The sequence below is a fragment of the Rhinopithecus roxellana genome, chromosome 18 (genome assembly GCF_007565055.1).
Source record: "Rhinopithecus roxellana isolate Shanxi Qingling chromosome 18, ASM756505v1, whole genome shotgun sequence".
NCBI classification, from domain to species: Eukaryota; Metazoa; Chordata; class Mammalia; order Primates; family Cercopithecidae; genus Rhinopithecus; species Rhinopithecus roxellana.
In genome coordinates, this window is record NC_044566.1 from 77,291,460 (window position 1) to 77,316,429 (window position 24,970).

At 36.5% G+C, this 24,970-nt stretch overlaps 1 protein-coding gene across 7 annotated transcripts in view; it reads right to left on the bottom strand.

Annotated features, from left to right (window-relative positions):
- The window catches only part of KLF12 (Kruppel like factor 12), a 462,251-nt gene that overhangs the window by 309,303 nt on the left and 127,978 nt on the right, over positions 1 to 24,970 (bottom strand). For 5 of the 7 annotated variants that reach the window (XM_030922033.1, XM_030922034.1, XM_010377653.2 and 2 more), the window contains one exon: positions 2,305 to 2,368. The exons of the other annotated variants lie outside the window; for them this stretch is intronic. In XM_030922033.1, the coding sequence (XP_030777893.1) occupies positions 2,305 to 2,337 (33 nt within the window). In that variant the 5' untranslated portion in view covers positions 2,338 to 2,368. The remainder of the gene's footprint in view (positions 1 to 2,304; positions 2,369 to 24,970) is intronic. 7 annotated transcript variants of the gene reach the window in all.

Sequence of the window (24,970 nt, forward strand, 5' to 3'; positions counted from 1 at the left end):
GTATACCATGGCAATGTAGCTTCCACTGCTGACATTTTAAAAATTTCATCTTAATATTGACCTTGTCAATGTATTTGAAATATAAAAAAGATAAATTTTCAAACTCTGCAATCTTCTCCCTGAATCAGACATTGCTAAAACTAACAGCATCTGATTCAAGCAGACTTAAAAACAAGCATTAATGTATTCTCTGTTCAAAGGCATCTAGAATGGATAAAATGTATGAAAAATCATTTTTAAACACGCAGCAGTGAGGTTGGGTACAGTGGCTCATGCCTGTAATCCCAACACATTGGGAGGCCAAGGTGGGAGGATCACCTGAGGTCAGGAGTTCAAGACCAGCCTGGCCAACATGGTGAAACCCCGTCTCTACTAAAAATACAAAAAATTAGCTAGGCATCATGGCACGCACCTGTAATCCCAGCTACCTGGGAAGCTGAGGCAGGAGAATCATTTGAACTCAGAAGACGGAGGTTGCAGTGAGCCAAGATCGTGCCACTCTACTCCAACCTGGGTGACAGAGCGAGACTCCATCTCAATAGGACAAACACATTAAATTAAATACTCACTGCTCCTTTCTCCTTAAAGACTTCTGAACTCATCAATTATGAGCTATAAGGCACAATTGTTCAGAATGAATCACATATATTACAGTCAATCATAATATTTTCAGGGTTTATCCTCAGGGTAACTAGTAACACAATGATTCTTTTTGCCACCATCTTCAATTGTCATAACAAAAATTAGTTACAGCATGACGACACTGCCAAAATTTATAAACTTATAAAGCTAACACTGATCTTTTCAAATATAAAAATTTAATGACAACTAAACAAAAACATAAATACTATCTCAACATCATTTCTAAAGGAAAGGGATAAATACATTTTGCATGATAAGTAAAGAACATTTCCATGTTTATATAGAGAAGAGAAAAGAATATTTAAATTTACTACCTTCGCCACTCTAGTCTTAAGGAATACATAAAATTTTTAACTTTACTGTATAAATGGAATTATCAATGGTGTGCTGGAGCTAGCTCATCCCTGGCTCATGAGAGCCAATTGTTGAATTTTAAGGAATCTTGCAAGTCAGGTGGTAAAGCCTCGAAAGCAGCCATAGTGGGAATAATTACACCACAGGATTTGATAAACACTACAATCAGGCCTCTCCCCTCCCCTCCTCCTCCCAGAGAACCACTTTACTAACACACCACTGATCCACATGCAAATATGTCCACAGTACAGTTAATCCTCACAAAGTGAATGCACCAACACAGGAAACACTGAGGTCATGAAAAAGAACATTACTGATACCTGCAGAAGTCTCCCTTGAACCATATCTGAATCAGTATCCCTCCACAGGTCTAAACGCTTTACAAATACTAGAAAGGAGCAATTTTAGCAATGAGGATGGAAGAAGGCAATTTTAAGCGATACATACAACCTTGAAAATCACTTGTAAGTAGCTATGAAGGTAGGCTGGCAGAAAAAGACATGGCAAGTTATGCATCGATTTGGAAGCAGCAAGAGTAATATGGGAAGGAAAATATGAAATTGTATTGCTGAGCAGCTACATGAGGATTTATGAGGCACATGCCTCTGTATGAGACCTGCTCAGTGTAAAACCGTATTTATGAAATAGAGATGGTTTAACATATTGTAATTCTCTTAGTGTCACCTATGATTTTTACATTGTAATCAGTAGGAACTACAAGAAAATATCAAATAACTACCACAAATAAGGTAATGCCCATCATTTGAGGACTGTTGAAATTCACACCCCACCCCCGCACCTGACACTTCAATTCATACTGTATTTGTAAGAAACCAAATACTAAAGTTTTCCGTGATGATCCTACTTCTATGAGGAAAGCAGAGACTTCAGGGGCAGAGGACTGCATTTGACAGCAATCACGTACCATATGGCACTGGTATTAGAATTACGTTTGTAGAAAAGTGATGTATATTAAACAAAATCTGGCTTCTTTTTTTGTACCAGTGATCAGTTGCATCAAGCAGTTTTCCATTTTTTAATATTCATCTGAAAGTTGATTCTTAAAATACCAGCTTAAGTTCTGGAAAAGAATTAGAGCTAGACTTGCAGGAAAAAAATGAGGATTCGCTTCCATATAATTTTTTAAGGGGCTAAAAAGAAAAATTACATTTTACAGATAGATATGCACATGTACTGACCTCTGTCTTGTATTCACACAAGAAAGTACTCTAACGAGAATAAACTGCCCAAAAGTAATGCTCAAAGTAGCAATATTTTCAATGCAATTTTAACATTTGACTAACCAACCTTTATTGTTTTTCTCTTCATATGGATATTCATTCATCCATTTGTTCTTAGAGTCACATTGATCCTGCAAGAAAAACACAAAGACAAATGATGAAAGAAAGTTCTACAAGTTGATGTTATTCCCCCTTTGGGGAAAAAAAAATACAACCTAAATCTACAGCTCCTTAAGTTCGTGATCATAGAGCTGAGGCATATCTTTTCTTCAGCTATGTGTTGTCGGCTTGCTCTTCAGCCATGAAAGGGTAAAATGCAGTAGAGGAAAAAACACCAGCTATGACACTAGGACAAGATCCTAGGCACTAAATAGTGAAGACTTAGGCAAAAACAAGGGAAGAAGGGAGGAGGAGAATAAAAAGAAAGAGATGCAACAGAGACAACTGAGGAGAAAATGGCAAAAAAAAAAAAAAAAGGTTTGTAAGTAAATTTCCTCTATAAAAGAGAAGCCCCAAATACTCAAACTGTAACACTTGGCTTCATTATTCTTAGCAACTAAGAGAATTTAAAGTAATGCCATTTTATTGGGGAAATGATAATTTCTTTACAGTTGATACAAATGTGCAGAATAATGAATAGAAATAAATTTAGTGGCTCCATGTCAGCCAATACCCAAGTAACTTTAAAAAAAAGACCTAAATTAATATATGTCCCTTCTTTTAAAAATTAAATATAAATTAAATATTCATGTGTTTTCTAAAAGGTTCAAAATCTCCAGGACCATTAGGATCTCACCAAATCATTAAACATTATTGGGTTGGGGAGTTCTGATTATAACAGACCATTTGCCCTATTTGGATATATCTTACAAGTTTTCCTATTTATTCTCTCTCAGCATTATGTTACTTGCTTCAGAATTTCCATTTCATGAGGCAAATTTTCTTTGGCATTCGGTTGAGCCAGCTTATTAGGCACAGTTGACTTTATTTTTCATTTGGAATTACACTCAAGAGGGGACACACCCTGGAGTTCTCAGCAGCGCCCATTCTGTGCCAATGTCTATGGGCTGTAGCACTGGGCCTGGTTTCCTGTGTATGTTTCCATACATTTGAAAAGAACTCACTCACTCATAAAGGCCTTAAATGAAATGCAGCACAGTTCACAAGCTCCATGGGCTTGAACGGTGAAGGAAACTGGTCTTTAATTTTATTCCAGCTTTAAATATATATGTCTCTCTTGCTATAACAATGTCTCAAAACACATCCCCTAATATGCACTACAGCTTTTACCAGGCATGCTACTAAAAAGGCAATCCAATATTTTAATATTATAGTGGCAGACTCAAAACATTCTCTTGAAATTCAGAGTATAATTCCTCTATTTAACATGATTAAACCATAACATGGTCTCCTTTGAAATACTTAAAAAGTCACCTAAGACACAGTGTTCTCAAAGATGTTTTATCCTTTCTAGTCTTCAAAATATATCTAATCCAATCAGTTCCAACTTCTTAGCAGAATGTTCAAGGTATGTCAAAACCTGGCTCATTATTTTTCACATGTTAGCTCTGTAATTTTTTTCATTTAATGTGCCATAGGCATTTTCTCATATTAAACTTACTAACGCTTAATCCAAAAATTTGTAATACTCCACTGAAAGAATATATCATTATTTACTTAACTTTTGCCTTATCATTTGTGACTTTTATCATGAATCACACATAAACACCCTTGCATGTAAATCTAGTGTGCACCAGCATCTCCGCTGGTCTGAATGATGCCTTTAAGCAACTAAAAAGGATGCCTCCTCTGGACAGACACAAAGAGCCTCCAATCTGGAAGAGGGCAGGGCCTGGCAAGCAGAGTCCACTGCAAACTACAACCACCACTCACCCACGTAACCTCATCCTACACTACTGCACTTAGCTGTACCAATTTATATTCCCACTAGGAGACGATATAAGGATGAAACTGATCAGAGGTAAATTTTATAACCAAGGTAAAAGATAATGTCAAGGTTCTCACAAAACCCTGACTTAGTCCCAAATCTTACTGCATGGCTCTTTGTGGTTTGTCATACCAACTACGTTTGCAATCTTCTACAATTTAAATTTGTATTTCTGTAGGTGTTAAAGCAGGGGAGGGCCTGATACAAAACTAGTTTTTGCTTTCCATCCAATTCAGGCTCCCAAGAGAGTGTTCAAGATTCATCTCTTGCCTTTCAGCCCCTGAAACTTTAAGTAGCACAAATGAAGGAAAGAGATGAGGACACAGATTAGAGTTGAGAAGACCTGTCTGTCTCTAGTCTCAATTCTATCATCTTCTGGCTGTGTGAACTTAAGCAACTCATTCAACCTCTTTGATGCCCAGTTTTCTTCTCCAAGAAGCAAGGATAATAATAATAACACCTGCTTTACCTACCTTGCCTACTCTAATTGCAGTAATGTTTATACAGCAATCTGTACAATGTTACATGTCATACATATAAGAATTACCACTTTTTAATCAACAGCCTATATATTGAATAGGAAATAAAAAAGATTTCTCTACATGGAGGCCACATGATAGAACAGATGCATCTCTAATTTTATTCCTGCTAAGGGGCCTTTACTTTTTCCCCCCCAAATCCCTATCAAAAGCAAGCCATGATATAAAATAGTAAAATGGCACATTTCCAGTAACAGTTAATAGCTCATCAATTTCCAAATTAAATTTACTTAGCTCTGCCAAATAGGGTTCTGAAATTATCCAGTAAATCTTCCCAAAGCACAGAAGTTTTAAAGGCCAGTGGCCTCATCAAAATGCTCATGACGTGTGGTTTTGGTCCTCATTTTCCTGGCTTCAAAAATGTTTCTCAATTGTCATTAGGTGAAGAAAAGCAAAGGACTGGTCGCTTATTTCAATATGAAAAACATGAAAAATGGCAAGGCATAAAATATTACACTTTCGAAAGTATTTTAGGATTACTTTTTAACCAAAATATTGCTGCCTGGAACCATGGGTAAATACTCATGGTTTTAGAGGAGAGACTGGAGAAATTCCACTTACACCTGTTTCTCTTTATTAGCTGAAAGCCATAGAGAATGATTTTTAAATTCTTTCCTTTCTCTTTTTCTGTCTTGAAATTTCCACATTTGATCACTCAAGTTCCTTTATAATTCAAAGACAGTACACCCTGGACAACAGAAGTGACCTTGGCCATAATGAAAGTGAATGCTATCTACTTTAACAAATAAGCAGTTACTCTGTCATAATTACCTCAGAGTACAGGCTTTATATTATACTACAGTAGCAGACGGCTTGCTCTTCATCACATCTTAAATGATCTATTATGTTCTCAGTCTTTAAAGGTTAGTGTTTAATACATTTTAAGTATATTAAAATGGACCCATAAGTATACTTATTGCTAGATCCTCTGAGAATCCCTTTATGTATCTTTAAATAGAGACAGAGAAACACACTAGACATCTAACTAGCCAGGGATTCTACTCTCTGCCCAAAGGTAATTTAGTTGCTCTGTTTCGAGTAAATTGAATGGTGGTGCTGATACAGTAATCTTATTTGGAATTCTGTCCTCTAGATTCAGGTTTACAAATCACTGCTTCATTAGTTATGATCTTGTGTTTTCCAGCACTGATTTAAAAAATCAACTAATAAAGGTTTATATACATATTCAATTCAGTTACCATAATTTTTTAAGCCAACTAGGGAACTTGACAGGCAGGCTTTGTGCATGTCAGTCTGTGATGTTATGTAACAGGTCCAAGTTTGCCTGGCTCTGCGCATCAAGGTTTCTACCACGTAAGTTGCTTTTTTTCTACTTAAAGTTATTTCTGTTTCATCTGTCACAGTGAGTTATCTTGGGAACTAAAAATATTTGAAGGTTAATCTAAATATTTCTGGAGATAAATGCAAATCTAAGTGCTACGTTTTCATAGCTATTTTGACTAAAAATGAAAAGTAGCTAAAGACACAAAGAAGAATGCTTGTTGCTAGGTGACAAGTGGCACCTACTATATCTCTTCTGAACTTGTACAGCATGACACATCTTACTACCAAGAAGAGGTAGGTGGATTTCCACTGGACACACATAATTCTCCACAGAGAAGCAAACTAGAGTTTTTAAATACAGGCCACAGTTAGCAAATCATGGCTATAGGAAAAGAGATGCCTCTCACAATAGGAGAGAATAGTACTTTACTTTCCACTTCAGGTACACATTTTCTAAGCAGAGTCGACACAGGAAACACATTTAACTTTCACAATTCAGGATTAAGCATTAAAAAGTGTTGACAGACACCATTTCAATTAGGGTAGGTGGAGTCCATAAAGAAAGCATTATTCTCCTATAAGTAATCCAGTGCTCACTAAATTTAGTAACACAAGGTCATCATAGTAAAGATCTCATAAGTTAAAAAAAGAAAGCACAAAAAAACTTCTAAGTAAGATTTCCTGGACATATTTTATAATTATACACCTACTTTCTAGCATATATCCCTTCCTCCAGACAAAAACTCAGGCACGGGCCGGTCGTGGTGGCTCACGCCTGTAATCCCAGCACTTTGGGAGGCCCAGGCGAGCAGATCACGAGGTCAGGAGATCAGATCGAGACCATCCTGGCTAACGTGGTGAAACCCCGTCTCTACTGAAAATACAAAAAATCAGCCGGGCGTGGTGGCGGGCGCCTGTAGTCCCAGCTACTCGGGAGGCTGAGGCAGGAGAATGGCGTGAACCCGAGAGGCGGAGCTTGCAGTGAGCGGAGATCACACTACTCTGCACTCCAGCCTGGGCGGCAGAGCGAGACTCCGTCTCAAAAAAAAAAAAAAAAAAAAAAAAAAAAAAACCCCGCACAAAGTTCCACCCTCTTCCCTTTGACTCATCAGGCAATCCAGGTGACAATACAGAAGTTTCAGGAACTCCATCATATCCAGCATGACAGGATCTCACATGAACGAACGGCATATTCCACTCCATGTGAGAAAGGCTGTGATGCCATCATGGAAAAGATCTTGCTTTGAAAGCCAGAAAAAAGGAACATCAGCCTTAACACTTGGGGGTAATGTGACCTGGGGTAAATTGTTTCCATTCTACATGCTCCTTTTGCCCCTTGTTAAACTGCTATCATAAGCCCGCCCCACCGCACTTTTTTTTTTAAGCTAAGAATATTAAAAAAGAGAATGTGTATACCAGAATGTCTGGTATATAATGTTCAAGAAAAGTCACTCCTATTTCTACCCCCTACATTTATAATCAAGTGCCCAAAACTCCTTTTCCACTTCAACTTTCCTGACAACTAGGAAAAGCTATGTCCTACACCTGATACAAAGTTATACTTCCTCAATATTACCTTCAACCATACTTGCATGTTTCTTATAGGAAGGTCCTGGGATCCACAGAAAATGGAATCTCCTCTCTAGGATCTCAGAGTATAGTGTTCATAATTCCTCCATTAAGAAAATTCAAAGATGTAATAGGCAATGGAAATAGGAGAAAGGGACTTCAGAGGTCAATAAGAACCCATATTCAATAAAGATCCCCTTGGAATTCTGTTCGTTGCATAAGTTGACTTAAAATACTTCATTTATAAAACTGTCCCCCATTTCCAGTTTTATGTTTCCCTGAAATTATGCTTCCACCCAAGGATTCTTCACCACTTAAAATAGCAGATACTACTATAGAAAGTAAAATTTAAGAATTAAAGTCCCACTTGGAGTAAGGTATGCCCCAAAGCTTGAGCAGTCACTTAAGAACAGAGCTCACTGAATAAACAACCCATTTTCTTTTTTTTTTTTTTTTTTTGAGACGGAGTCTCGCTATCACCCAGGCTGGAGTGCAGTGGCCGGATCTCAGCTCACCGCAAGCTCCGCCTCCCGGGTTCACGCCATTCTCCTGCCTCAGCCTTCTGAGTAGCTGGGACTACAGGCGCCTGCCACGTCGCCCGGCTAGTTTTTGTATTTTTTAGTAGAGACGGGGTTTCACCGTGTTGGCCAGGATGGTCTCGATCTCCTGACCTCGTGATCCACCCGTCTTTGGCCTCCCAAAGTGCTGGGATTACAGGCTTGAGCCACCGCGCCCGGCCTAACAACCCATTTTCAGAAGGAGAAGGTAAAGCAAAAGCACACGGACATGGAAATTACTCTTTTAATCTGTTTTCAGCTTCCATTTCATTACACCTCATCATTCTGTGCACCCAGAGAACAAACAAGTCTTTAAAAGAAAGTAACCATAGCAAATGAATTAAGCATTTCTTTTACATATATTGTTCTCAGTATAATGGTTTGAAAAGTAATTTATGCTATGCTCAGATTCAAGTGTAACTGCCATTTTATCAGGACTGCATAGTCAAAAATCTGATTTGTACTGCAAGGATTGACAAGATGATTAAATTTTGTCTTTGTATGTCTAATTTATGTGATTTAAATTGTAACAAAATAAAATCATGTGCCATTTGGACGTGCACGTAAGTACCATAAGTACTACCACATGTAGTACTGCATTCTGCCAAAAGTAACTTGGCCACACATACATTTGCACTGCCAGATAAAGAACACTCACATCTTTCTCTTAATCCCATCTATCAGGAGGCATTTTTAACCATCATGCTGAAGATGTTAAAATCTTTGGGGTTTTGAGAGGCTGGTGGAAGAAGGGAAGAAGAATAGGGTGCCCATTTACCCAGTAATCTCCAACACTACTTGTAAAATGTAGCTGTGTGATGTATACATAGAATGCCAAATTAAAAATTTTGAAAGCAACTGAAAATAAAATCAAACATATATTTGGTACCGATTACAAATGCATAGTTCACACAGCCTAAGAATTTATCTACTACTTCACTTCAGTGGGTGTTGTTGGAACACAGCTAGGTACAGGACATTATGGGGTAAATAATTAAAAGTTTTAGATACTAGAGATCTATGATATAATCAAGAAAAAATAACTTGCTTTGCTCAGTATGCAGTATACATATTTGGCTTTGCTATTAATTGTTGCCTGTATGCTTAGGCTGCCAATGCTAAGCATGATAAATCCCATTCAAATGCATAGTAAACAGTTTGCTTAGTGAATAAATTTATTTTCTAGTCCATCACAACAATAGTTGATTAAAATATGTTGCTCTTATCCACACTTTTGAATTAATTCATGTGAAATAAAACAAATATTTATTAAATTGTGGGAAAAACATTCCATCAAACTGTGAAACTTGAGTAGAAAAACAAATGGTACATGCTTAATTATGGTTGACATTTAAATGAAATTTGCATTCTCAAAATATTTTGTGATAATTAGAAAATATTAGTAGACAAAGTATTTTAGGAAACTTTACGTTCAATCTCTTTGCACATCTGAGCCCAAGGAACTGTTAACAAAGGTAGATTTTATAATATAATTTGAAAGATCAAAGGACTGAATAGATTTGTTCTACTGACATGTTGACACAGTGATCCAGAAATGAGACACTTTATTTGATATTTTTAATGATTATCTTACAGGTTGCTGAGTGCCTTACTGAATAATAGCTTTGACTGGCTGAGTTCATCAATCCAAGTTTGTGTATTTAGATATCATCTATGTACCTCAGAATCTGGTGCTCAACACATAGCTAGCTGTCATAATACATAATCAATTAGTATTTCTCCCAAAAGCAAATTAGCAGACTGTCAAAGGGATTGCTTAACCATATGCTTCTCTCATTACTACATAATCCCAGAAAATAAAAATAACATTTGTTGAGAATGACAAATTATTTTCTTATTTAATTACTTTTTTATTTTTATTTATGTTTTTGAGACAGGGTCTCACTCTGTCATCCAGACTACAGTGCAGTGGCACCATCATGGCTCACTGTAGCCTCGACCACCCCAGACTCAGGCGATCCTCTTGCCTCAGCCTCTTGAGTAGCTCAGACTACAGGCTCTTACCACCACATTCAGATAATTTTTTGTAGAGATGGAGTTCTGCCATGTTGCCCAGGCTTGTCTCAAATTCCTGGGCTCAAGCAACAATCTTGTCTCAGGCTCCCAAAGTGCTGGGATTACAGGCACGAGCCACTGTACCTGGTCTGACTCTTATTTATAAATAAGAACCAAAAACAACTCCTTTAAAAATGGAAAAATACTAAAATTGAAGAAGGTCAACTCGACCATATTCTAGCAATTGCTAGCAGGTAATAAAAGTCACTGATTTATAATACAGATGCACATTACATGGCAAACACATTCTGTTATAAATTTACACATGAATCGCCTATATCAAAGAACTGAGAATAGTAATACTCAATAGTAATACTCAATAATAGTAATACTCAATAGTAATAGTAATACATCAATAGTAATACTCCATGGTACCTGACACACAGACGCTCACAGTCAACAAACGTGGGCTGAATATAGAAAAGTGATTATAACACTAATATCTACCATCTCTTGAATGTTTCACCATATAGTTAACAATGGCTAGGTACTTTTACATATATTATTTAATTGAATTCATAGAAGAACCATAGTTATTCCAGGCAAGTTGAATTGGTGTCCACTTTTTTTTTTTTTTTTTTTTTTTGAGACGGAGTCTCGCTCTGTCGCCCAGGCTGGAGTGCAGTGGCCGGACCTCAGCTCACTGCAAGCTCCGCCTCCCGGGTTCACGCCATTCTCCTGCCTCAGCCTTCCGAGTAGCTGGGACTACAGGCGCCCGCCACCTTGCCCGGCTAATTTTTTGTATTTTTTAGTAGAGAAGGGGTTTCACCATGTTAGCCAGGATGGTCTCGATCTCCTGACCTCGTGATCCGCCCGTCTCGGCCTCCCAAAGTGCTGGGATTACAGGCTTGAGTCACCGCGCCCGGCCGGTGTCCATATTTTATAATGAAAGTAAGTGTGATTAAAGTTAGTATTCTGTAATTCAGATCAAGATGCCATCCTTAGAAACATCATAGGAGCTCTGGTTAAAGAACAGAGTATAGTGGAAGTGGAAGGAAATCAGAGAAGTTTCACAGAAGTGCTTACACAAAGCTGAGTCTTGAAAAATAGGGAAGACAAGACATTTCAGGGAAAAGAGATGGATTGGGTAGCAGATTTAAGTCTGAATTTGAGAATCATACACATATGTGAAAATATGCATAACTTACAAAGAATGTATGTGTATATTAGAGTGAGTATCTCATGAGTTAACATATTATGTCAGTCTATTCAACTGAAAGAGGGACTCTAATGTGGAAAAGAAGCCTGTGATATGAAAGGGGGATTCATTTCAAGGAAATAATAAAAGCAATTCTGACAGTCTAGCTTCTTGTGTCTCAGGTGTGTATTTGTTTTGCAATGCAAAGGGATTTGTTAGGTATGCTAAATCAGGACCACTAAAATATAATTTCAATAATTCTATGAAAAAGTGACTAACAATTATGTCACGTTCCACACGATTCTTGATATTTCTGACACTGCTGGCCATCAAAGATCAAATATTACACAATATTTATTATTCAAACATGGATCAATGAAAATATGCTTACAGATGGTGTGTCTGCATGTGTAAACATATACGGCTAAGTTTTACTGAAAAAATGGACAGGAGATAAAATCCTGAAGAATAAGTTATGTAAGTTTCAGAAATACTCCAAAACATTAAGTAATTTTGAAAAATAGTGTAGCAGCCAAGGAATGTCAATGGCATTTTAAAAAGTAATCCCAAAACAAAAATTGCCCCACTGCAGGGTTAAACATGTATTTGGAGACGCACACAAAACTAATATGTTCACAAGTGAAATGACATGATCAAGTAAGTATTGAGAGTAAGCAGGTTAAGTGCTCACACATATCTCCCCAATAAGCATAGGGAATGTATTTTTATATTTTAATTTAAATATAGTATCATTCAAAAAACACCAGGTTTTTTAAAGAATCCCTTCAGTTCTCTAACTTTATTCCCAAAGGTGGCTTAACACATCTTGGGAGATACAGGGAAGGAAAGCCACTAGCCAATGAACTGAATTAAAATTGTTCAGAGTGGAATGGTATCAAATCCCAGTAGTAAAAGTAGTAGTGATGGCAGCAGTCCTGGCATCAGCAAATATTTAATATGAATTTACTATGTGCTAGCAACTGTTCTAACTACTCTATTGTCCATTAACTTGCATTAATCCTCACAACCTTGTGAAGCGGGTGGAATTATTATTCTCATTTTACAGATGTGGAAACACAGAGAAGTAACTTGCCTAACAAGCGGCAAAGGCAGAATTTTGAAACCTGTATTTTGGCTCCAGTCTTCATTATTTTAAGTACTATTACTTAAATGATGATTCTTATAAATAATCTTGGTATAACCTCATCATGCAATGCACAAGTGTGGTATCTTTATTTGTAGAAAATATCCAGAAAGCCAATAGCAACCAGAGAGTTTTTGTGTTTTCCCCTCAAACAGTTTAAAATAAGATATTTCTGAACTAATGACATAAACTCAGATGCTTTTCCAATAAAGGAAAAGAAAAACATATTCCAAATCTGAGATTATTTGAAACCGTGCCTGATATTACAATAAAGCCAGTATTTTAAGTTTCTCTACTAATTAGAAATTAATCCGTTCCTTAAATCATTTAAGGTTTTGGGGATTTTCAAAGATTTGAAAATTTGTGTGTAAAGTCTACTACATGAAACTTAGGATTAATAAATGAAACTTCTCCTCCTCCTTTCCTCACCAGTGATATCCAAACCTGTGCACAGACAAAAAAAAGGAATTTAACTTTCACTTCACAAATAAACTGCATTCTTTGATAATGTCTTTAAAATAAAACAGTCAATTCTGAAAACACATTTCAAAAAAGTATTTCTAACCTGTGCTTGAGGCTGTTCCCCAAACAGCTATAAATTTCATAATTTGAAAAAGTAATTTATGCATAGTTTTGGCAAAATATTTCCCTCAACTCAGATTGTTTAAATCTAAATAACATTAGATTCTTTGCTGATTCTGAAGGTACTGATATGAACATAATATTAAACAATCTCAATAAGGTAACCAAATAATAAAGAGCTTACATCTCATTTTAAAAGCTAAGCAAATAAACTTCAATGCTGTCAAATAGTTAACTTCCTAAAATGTACTGAAATATGGAGAAATAAAAGAAATATAAAGGAACTATAAAATCTCTGTAATCATATGTACTAATTCTCCTTTATATAATTATATATAAATAAATATCCCTGCCTATCAATGAGAATTCAAAGGTGAAAAAAGACATCATATAACATATATTTCAAAATTTAAAAAGGCTGGCAGCGGTATGCTGCACTTTGGGGAAGCACGGATAAATCAAATCTGTGAACAGTAGGCACCAGGTTTGTGGTTTGACACAGTTCATCTCTCCATGGAGCCAGGATGGAGGATTAAAATAACTGCATTTCAGTTCAGGAAAACCAAGTAGATGACAACTTACTAGAAATCGGGAATAGAGCTATGAAGTATACACATGACTCTGTTCAACTTTAACATGAAAAGCACAGCCAAACAGCATCTAAATGAATACAAGAGCCACACAAAGGGCATGGCACATACTATTTGGAGATCTTTGTAAATGGCAATCTTTGTCCAAAACATACAAATTTCCTTCATCACGGAAGGTTGCTGGTTGCTAACCTCTATAATGGTGTTTTTGTATTTACCCATAAGCTTCAAATTACAACACACTTCAGTATTCAGCTTCATAAAATGCTTTATACTACATACTACTACTTCAACTATTCTTTTTAAAGGCTTTTGATCTGGCTCAGGGCGTTTCCCTTCCCCCCACCACATCTGGGTTCTCATTCTGTACACTCCTCCAGCATAGAAGTCATCTCTCCTGCCTTACAAATATTCAGATGTTTACTATACAACACTTTACTTTTGGCTAGTTCTACTGCTTCATGCAGTTGCAGAACAATTTCTGTCATTCCTCAAACATATAATCACAACCTATTAACTATTTTATCCACTCCCTCTCCGCCATGGTCTCTTTGATCACTGATGTCTATTTGGCATTATAGAGAACCTGCCCCTGGAAAACTCTCCTCCATATTTCAGTGACTTCTCTGTATCTTACCTCTGTTCTCTCTAACCATTACCATCAGATGTCTTTTGAAGATTCTCTCTCCCTACAGAGGTATCTTCCAAGAGTCCCCCTAACTTTAAGACATGCTTTCTCTCTCTGATCTCCTAAAAGTTCAACTCTTAGAGTGTCAATTACCACCACCCCAGGTACCTCCCAAATGAACATCTTTGGGCAAAATTTCTCACCTAAATCTCTACTTTTTGTCCATATATATATATATATATATATATATATCATTGAACAAATCAAAATACATTTATCATCTTATTGTATGTCTGGAATTATGACAGCCATGGAGATTTATAGCCAAGACTGTTCCCCTATACATGATGGCTTACCATTTAGGGAAGGAGATAGTAGCACTCCCAAGAACCCAAAACTGAAGTCATTATTTTTCCCTCAATGAACTGTTTTCCCATTTCAGTCAGATGTCATCAACATCCAATTGCTTCAACCTTATCTTTGAGTCAATGTTAACACCCTTTTCTACCATTGTATAACAAAAATCCATCCTTCTTTCCAAACACTCTTTAGATTGACTTTTGCAATTTTCTTTTGCCACCTCATCTGCTTTAGGCCCTCATTTAACAAGTCTGAATGACTGCTCATCTCTAGTCTCTGCTCTTTCCAATGCACATGACAAACATATCTGGCTAATGTTTAAGATATTTCACCACGATAATCCCAGTCTCAAGAATTTACATTATGTTTTCCAGTACATCTCAATTTACATTTACTTTCACAGCCCTTCTGAAGAGGAAGGGGTTTCCTCTTCTTCCTCTGGGAAGGGTTTCATCTCTGCCTGCAGCCAAATCTCTCCTGCATTATCATCTCCTCACACAGACACAAACAAGTGCTGAGTAAAAACAACGCAGTCATCTTTTTTTTAATTAACCTTAGAATCTGTAAATAAAACTGTCTTTAAAAATCTACTGTAGGCATCACATTTTGTGGTGAAATACTGAAAGCTTTCCGCACTGAAATCAGAAAAAGACAAAGATATTTTTCATCACCCCGATACAGCTAATGTTGGAGGTTCTAGCAAGTACCATAAAGCCTACGTATGACGATATAAACATTATTTCAAAACAAAATTATTATTCATGGAAAACATAATTCTGTAGTATAAAATATGAAGAATCGATAGTCACAATATTAGAATTAACATGAATTTAGTATCATCACTGATTTTCATATGCAGACATACATAAATCAATATACCAGAACAAAAAACATTTATACCTGGAAATTTTTTTAAAAACTGCATTAATTAAATACCTAAAAATAAGCATAAAAGATATTCAAAACATCTATGTTGAAAAAACAAAACACTCAAGAGAATTTTAAAAGTCCTAAGTAAATGGAGGGATATATAATGTTCATAGGTAGGAAAATCCAATAATGGAACATAAATTCTCCTCAGGTTGATCTGTAGACTGAATACAAATGCAATCAAAATCCCAGGATCTGTAGATTCAATACAAACCCAATCAAAATGCACACATGCTGAAAAACTGATTCCAAATTTAAAAGATGACTGTGAGGAATCAAGAATAGCCAAGGTAGTCTTAAAGAAAAAGAACATTGGAGGACTTACATTCTCACATATTAAGACCTGTTATAAGCTCTCATGATTAAGACATTTTGGAACTCATACACAAGTCCAGATAAACTGACTCATGAACTCACATTATGATTGTGGTCACCTGATTACAAGAAAAGTAGTACTAGTCTGCAATTAGGAAAATATGACCTTTTCAATAAATTGTACTCAGTCAACTGAATTCCTTATGGGAAAACAAAGTGAACTTTAACCCCTACTTCACATCATACACAAAAATCTATTCCAGATGTACGCAGATATAATATGAAAGGTAAACCAATGAAGTTTCTAGAAGAAATAAAAAAGAATATATAATCTTATGATAGGCAAAGATTTCATCAAACACCAAAAGTACTAATCATGAAGGACAGCCAATAAAACGGACAATATTAAAACCAAGAATGAGTTCATATATTTACTGAAGTAACTACATACAAGAATATCATGTGGCAGTACTATGTGCATTAGCCAAAAATATAAACAATCGAAATTGCATCAACAGTAGAATGAATAAATAAGCTACAGTATATTCAAATAATGAAATGCTATACAACGAGAACAACTGGTACATGGGGGAAAAAAATGCAATGTGAAATAAAATTAAACCAGTTACAGAAGTGCACACAATTTGAGTCCATTCAAAAGACTCAAAAACAGTTAACATTAATTGATATGAAATCAAAATAACAGTTACACTGGGAGAGTGACAATGACCAGTTGGAAAGGGATACAAGGGGCAGACTTTGGGGATCGTAATGTTTTAATATTTTATCTGGGTAGTAGTTACAAGGATGTGTTCAATTCTGAACATTTACTGAGGCATATACTTATGATTTATATAATTTTTGCACTTTTATTTCACTAAACTAAACTTTCCTATAAGAGAAATTTTGATCAGATTTATAGAGTGATGTCCAGTATATGCATGAGTCACTCCAAAATCAGCTACCACCAAGGACCAATCAATTAACAAGAGAAGGCACATGAGCCACTTTTGTTTGGAGGAGACCAAGCAACTGGAAACACATCTGGTATTCCATCCATATCATAAAGTCCTTTACACCAGCAACAGTTTTTAATGCAAACAAGTCATACAATGCATTTTGTTTGGGGTTTCTGTTGTTCCTTGCAATATGATGAATTCTTATGGCTGACCACTAAATATTATTTGATTCACTCATGAAAATTCACACCAAATTAGATTCAGAAAACCATTTGGTCATTTTTCCTTAATTAAACTGCAATACTACCATTAAGTACTGTATGTGCCAACTGGCAAGTCAGTTAAACTTTCTGGGTCTCAGCATCCTCATTTATGAAATTAAGAGGCTGAAGATCTTTGAGTCTCCTTTAATTAATAAAGTTGTGGATCCTATAAATCCTACTTTTGTACATGTACAAGTCTGCAAGATATCTGTAATGAGCTGGAATAAATTAATATTGTTAACAGAATTTGAGTTCTAACTCTGCATTGATGAATTCATAAAATTTAACCAATCTTCTCATTCCCAGCAGCTCCCAACCTGCTTCAGGCAGGAATAAAATCGGTAACTTATGTCCACTGTAACCAGTACTCCTCTTCTATTTACTAGATTTCACTCTGAAAGGAGATTCTTAGGAGATACAAATGAGGACCATGGAGTGAAGTATTTTCACTATTTCCCAGCTGAGCCTGTGAATGCAACAGTAGCTGAAGGATTCTCCAAAGCTGGCAGAGGATGGGTTTGTGGCCTTGAGAAATTCTGAAGGTGAGTAGAGAGGATTTCTTTTCTAAGCAAAGTTCAATAAAGCACTGCATTGTAACAGTTTATCTGCAACTGTAAATAATCTGTTTCCCTACTGTTTTACCACAGTCACTTAGAATGCTCAGGAATGTATCTGTTACTATCTTGAAAATTTTAATGGAGTATATTACTTACAATAGTATTTCAGCAGTAAAAATGCAATTCATAAATCAGGTTATGTGTCAGGCAGTGCGGTAAGTACTTTACACACATTATGTTAAGTAATTTACATGGTAACCTTGTGAAGAAAGGATAGTAACCTCCACTTACAAGTGAAGACAGATAGCTCAACGGCTATACAACCAAATAGCTGGAATTTGAACCTGTTTTTGTCAGATCCCAAAGTCCACACTCTTTTCCTCATGCCATTTTGCCTCTCCCTGAAGCTCTGGTCTGTGAGCTAGATGGAAGTGCTAGGCCGAATTGTTCTGTAGGCAGCAGTCAGAATGGATTTTAGGGGAACAAGAGGGAAGGAGAGAAACATGGTAATTTTTGAAGAACTCCACAAACAGCATACTTCCAAATGACTTGATTTGCTGGTGTGTATGGTCCTATAAGTACAGTCAATAAATGTATATAGATAAATATGGTCAGATCTCAGAAGTGCTACATGAATTGTCACTGCAGCATTTACTTGGTGGATCCAAGCAGACACAGAAGAGTCTGGAGCTCTCATTCTCAGGTTCTAACCAGGAGCCACTGGCAGACTGAGTCTAGCTACCATTTGGGAAGCATTTCTCCAAGGGTGGTCTGTGACTGAAGGAGTTTAAATTAAACAAACTATAATGAAGATCTTGTTTGCCAGTGTATTTTGCTTTTATTTATTTTTATTTTTATTTTGAGACAGGGTCTCACTCTGTCACCCAGGCTGGAGTGCAGTGGTGAGATCTCAGCTCACTGCAACCTCCACCTCCCAGGCTCAAGCAAGTCTCCCACCTAAGCCTCCCAAGTAGCTAGGACTACAGGCCTGCACCACCACACCTGGCTGATTGTTTGGTAGAGACTGGGTTTTGCCACATGGCCCAGGCTGGTCTCAAACTTCTGACCTCAGGTGATCCACCCTCTTCGACCTTCCAAAGCGCCAGGATTACAGGCGAGCACCACCACACCCAAACATTTTACTTTTAATATAGGTTTACTCAAAGACATTATGCAAGAACACCACCCTACACACATAACCCAAAAGTCCCAGGGGCCTCAGAAGTTACTGGAAGGCAACTCCCCCACCTATTTTGGTAAGACCACGAACAATAATTGCAGAGTTCAGAGGCAATAATGTTTCCTTAAATGACCATTCCCCTCCTGATGCTGGATGAGATGTGGCATGCTACGCCCTACATTCAATGCCCAGCTTTTCTGTTTCCAAGTTATGGCCTAGCCATAATTTCTCTAAAATCCAGTTTTTTCACATCCAAAAATGGCTTAATGCCTACTTGGCATCATTTTGTCATAATGGGAGAATTTAGAACATGTAATTTGTAGAAGGCATTTGTAGTTATTTTTTCTTATTGATAAGTACTGTTTTGGTTTTTAAAACACAGAACTAATCAATACTACTAGACCTTAGAAGCTGCTGGTGTCTAACAAAATCAAAAAAAGCTGCATGAACCTCTCTGGGTATTCTATAATCTTAAATTATGCTAATTTGAGAAAGGAGAAATGTAGTTAATAAATACAACCAGATTTCTAGAAACATGCATTAATGTCCAGTCCCCTTTTACAGAGAGGCAATAGAAGACTGGTTCATGATTTTTCAAAGTAATATCATCCAAATAAACTAAAACATACAAAGGAAAAGATCATTCTGAAAATCCATCATCCGGCATTCCTACTTATGTAGATTTTTTGGCTTTAGGTTTAAAAATTTAATCTATTTCACAATTGGTCAGACTTTGATTTTCAGTAACTTCTACTCTCTCCTTTTTATTGCCTCTTTAATATCAGTGGTCTTATTCCCTTAATTATTAGGAAATCTAGACCTTGATCCTTCACTGTGAACTTTAATAATTCATTCACTGAATCAACAAATACTTAAACTCCTTCTCCCCCTTTCCAGCTAAACCCCTAGTGCAGTTAAAAATAAAGGAGGACTCTAGATTTCAGAAAGCATACGTCAGAACAACAACAACAAACAAGTTATGGAAGTATGAATTGGAACAGTATAAAATTTCTGTTCACAGTACTGCAGAGGCAAAAGGCTAGAACTGCTAGTGGTTACTTCACTGACCAGCAAGCCTGTGTGTCCACAGAGCATATACATGTAGCTAGTGCAATTTAAGTTGTTCTATAAGTGTGCAATACAAAAATAACTTCAAAGAGTTCACTAATAATTTACTAATCATTTTCTATTGATACATGTTGAAATGATAGTATTTTGGATATGCAGTCAGCCCTCTCTATCTGTGGGTTCTGCAGATCAAAAATATTCGAGAAAAAAAGAATTCCACAAAGATCCAAAGAGCAAAACTCAAATTTGCCACAGACTAAGTACTACATTAAATCCATGTGAATGAAACAATGTGCAGGCATTATGTTGTGAATTTTAAGTAATCTAGAGAATGTAAAGTGTATTGGAGGATCCACATAGGCTATATACAAACAGCATGCCATTTTATATCAGGGACTTGAGCATCTGTGGATTTTGGCATCAGAAGAGTGTCTTGTCTCCCATGAATACCAAGGGACAAACAGTACTGGGTTAAATAAGTATTAACATATTATTTTAAATTTCAACTATGTCTTTTCACTATGGTGATTAGGAACTCTAAAATTCCTGAAGTTGATTCAGTTATGTTTCTATTGAACAGTACTGGTCAAGGTTCCACATTTCAAACACTTGTACGACACACTGGGATTTTTCCTGGCCTTTAACTGTATTTTATATAGACCTTAATACGTCCACTAAACTCCCCAAAGACATGTTTTCTTGTTTAATCTAGCATTTAATGCATCTGATGTAAATGTTTTCACATGTACTGTTAATTTAGCACAATCTTCGGCCCCTTGGAGAGCTACGGAATGTATTTGATTCTTGCTGGTACCTAATTTTTATCTCACCAGATTATCAACCTTCAGTTCTTAGAAAACTCTACAAAGTGATCCCAAAAGTGTTGCATGTGTCTTCCAAAGCACAGTCATTCATGCACAGCCATGTCTGAATGGAAGTGTCAAGAGCTTTCCATAATCCTCATAGACTATTAAAACGAAAAGAGTCCCAGAGGACCAGAAATATAACCCAGTATCTACTCCTGAGTCTACTGTTTCATGTCCTGAAGCAGGGCTGTTTTTTTAAATTGATAAAATAAAATGTAACCTATTTTACATCACAAACCTGCTACATTGCTGATGGGAAATGCATACAACAATACACATGATTAAAATGATCACAACCAAGTATATTATGTTACAGTATCATCTGGAAACTCAGGCCAAGCCATCCTCCTAAATTCTTAAATGTCAAACCTCTGACAATATTTTCATTCATTCTGTTGTTATCTTACTGTTGCTTCTAGTTATGTTTTTCCGTAAGCATTCTTCTGAGTAAACAAATTTGCTTAGCAGTTCATAATTTTCAAAACATGTAAAAGTGTTGAAAGAAATCACTGTACATTTAAGCAATTTTGCAGTACTTCAGTTCCTTTACAACTAGCAGTACTTAAAAAACAATCACATATTATATCTAATCACTCATCATTTTTTTCATGGAGTTATATGTAAAGACAGTGTTTTCAAATATATGATCTCTACTAACTATCCCTGCCCTACTTGGATAGAGCCTGTTACGGGTGAGCATATTGCCAAACTGGACCGTTTTTATGAGGCAACATAAGCAGCTAATTAAAATCTGTGACATCAGAAAGAATATCCACCTGGTAAAGAACATGTAGATTTCTTTCTTCTATGTCTGTGGAAGGCCTTTAAGAGTTGGCAGCCTTCCACAGCTGGGTAGGAACACAAGAAACTCGCCTCATGGGAATGGATTCCCTGAACCCCTAACCTTGGGACATCCTGGGGGATGCCAGGTTGTGCCTGAAGTTACCAAAAGGCTAACTGGGCATCTCCCAACTTTATTCCCATCATTCTCCAAGTGTCAGAGAAAATCAGTATCTCAGCATACCTGTAACAGACCACAGCACTTAAAGTTACTTAGGGAGCTACAAGACTAAATGCTAAAAAGAGCCAGGGTTGAGACCGAGGTGGCTAGCCAGACAGAGTAAGGCTGAAAGTGGCAGGGACAAGGAATGCACTCTCTGGAGAGAACCACTGCTACTCCACTCCTGACAAGTTTGCCCTACAGTTATATTCAAGTGACATGCAGAATCTCTGTTTCTAAAATTTGATAATTATAAAATATTTCTGTATTAAACTCCTATAGTAACACCACAACCACCACCACAAAAAACACCATCTACATATCAGCCAGTTCATGGTATGTGTGGTACCATTCTTACCTTCAGATTCAAAATATCTAGGAGGGCAAAGAAATTCTAAACTATAAACACCCTAGACTCATCTGGGTCCTTGCCAGGAGGAATATGAACTCACATTAAAAACATGCAGCTTCTACTGAAGCATCTATTTTACTTGAAGGGCTTTTTTGATAATTTATATTAAAATGAACAGTATGACTATAGTTCAAAAGTCATATAAAGTAAAGCAAAAAGACTCAAAATCACTGCTTGCATTAGGCTACTTTTTGTTTTTGTTTGTTTGTTTGTTTGTTTTCAGAGATGAGGTCTCACTATGTTGCCCAGGCTGGTCTTGAACTCCTGGGCTCAAGGTATCCTCCCATCTAAGCCTTCAGAGTAGTTGGGACTGCAAGCATGTGCCCCCACAGCTGGCCAACAGCAGGCTACTTTCAAACACTCACCTGGAATTATTTTCTATTTCTGAGGAAGAGTTTGAGAATTAGGCTATTGAGCATACCTTGCCGGGGGCAGGAACCTTTTAAACTGACTCTGAAAAAATATCATTTTAAAAGATTCTTTCACAATTTGGAGTTCTTGTCAGCACAGGGCCATGTGGGTTGATGATTCAAATATAACTTGTACTGTCAAAATGTTCTAGAAGGGTCCTGGAACACTGTATTTCAGCAGTTCAGGCATACCAACCCAGTGGAAAGAGGGCACCCCACTACCAGAGTGATAGATTTGCTTTTTCCATGCTAATAAAGTTTCCTTCTTCCTGTGTCCTGCATTTGTTTACTGGTAATGAATAAAACATTAAAACTGCCACTTAGAATATAAAGCATAGTAGTTCCTGCAAATGAAAAAAGTATAAAGCAAAATTATGCTGGCTGTAGTTTAGGGTACTAATGCTGTTATTTATAGAATAAAACCCATTATCACTACTCAAATATTGAACATGCGTAGTTTGTATTCAAAGATAAAGTTGCCACAGGGGACTATTGATATAGGAAATATGGCTGGAGAGATACGGAATGCATATTAAAATTTATATACTGAAAAGAAAGAATGTATTTAACAGGTATATTTAATATTCCAGTAGCATCGACTGCAATTGTTAAAGTTATATTTGCTGACATTTCAATTATAACCTTCTATTTTCAGTGCATTCGCAGTTCAATCCAAAAATTTTCTGCAGGCCCAAAAGTATGTACTTTCCAAGGTCTCCATCTGTAAAAGGCTTTTTTTGTTAATGTTCAGCAGATTGAAACTTTAAGACCCAGGGCAAATTTGAATGTGTTTTCCCTCACAAGACCACCGAATTTTGAAATGAATAGAGTAAGGATTTAAAACAATGTTTTTCCCGGTAAAGTTGTGAGGCTAAGAATTTGCCATGGTTAATTCAACAGCAAATGGTGAAGTCAGGAATCAAATCCAAAGCTTGTGAATCCAAAGTCTGTGCTCATAACTACTACAGTTTATTACCTTTTCATGATCATAGCTGGATAGAGGTACATTTATATATAATAAATTATATACTATTAGTATACAGTAGCATATAATATAAGCAGTAGATGATATACATCTAATTGTAAAACAATACTAGAAAATGTTTACTCATCTTATGATCTTTCTAGTATCCTGCAATCCTTATTATTACCATAGACTGACCCACATCTAATTTATTGCTATTGTACCTCAGTACACTTAAAATGTGTACGTGTAATTCTTTGTGCAATTTCTGAAGTCTCCACTAGATTATAAATTTGGTGAGCATAGGGCACCATAAGGCTCACTGACGTTACTAAAACTTTCTAAGACCAATTTTCTCCTAATATAAAAGATGAATAACAACAGTGCCTGTACCATAAACTGGCTACGGGAATTAAATGAAATAATGCGAGTGCTTATCACAGTGCCCAGCACATAGGAAGCACTCAGTAAATGATGATTGTTATCATTGTCATTATTACTTTATCCACCCTAGTGCCCTCATGAGTTTCACGGGTTGGGTGCATGAGAGAATCTCAGTAAATGATAAAAAGTGCTAAAATATTCATTAATTTAAGCAACACCCCCTAGATATATTTACATACACCCTCTCTTTCCGCAGGCATAGCAATCTCTCCAACGTGAGTATTTGTACACTGTCCCCTCTATCTAACACTATTATCCAACCTAATTTTAATCTGGCTAACTCCTACTTTGCCTCTAGGTTCTGACTCCCCTTCTTGCCCCTAATCATCAAAGCATTTAACAAGCATTCTTAATGTCATTGTATTTGCCTTAATATACCACCAGACTGTAAAATTCCTTAGCCAGATACTATCCTTTTATCATTGTAAAGACATTAGAGATATGGACATAAGAGATGGAGATAAGAGATGTTTAATAAACATTGGTTTTTTAAAAAGAGCAAATAAATATGTCTATTGGAATAACTTTTCCATTATTCTCATCCTCCCTAGCAAATGTCTCACTGGATTTAGACTTTGGTTCAATTTCTAAAATGAACAAAACGGAAAATGACAGATAAGCCCATTAACAAAGAAAAATGGACCAAAAACAAACAAAAAACTTGGATAAGTTCCTCCCAAGAGATAGCCAAATAGCCATTTACATGCAAAGGCTATTCATTAATATGAATCATTATGAAAATGCAAATTAAAATCACCAAGAGACACCAATACATAGCCATTAGAATGGCAAAAAGACAATGTGAAGAATAAAAAGAATATGGAGTATCTGGAATTCCTGATTTGGTTTGTTTTTTAAGAGACAGGGTCTTGTTCTGTCACCCAGGCTGGAGTGCAATGGCATGTGATCACAGCTCAATGAAGCCTCAAACTCCTGGGCTCAAGCCATCC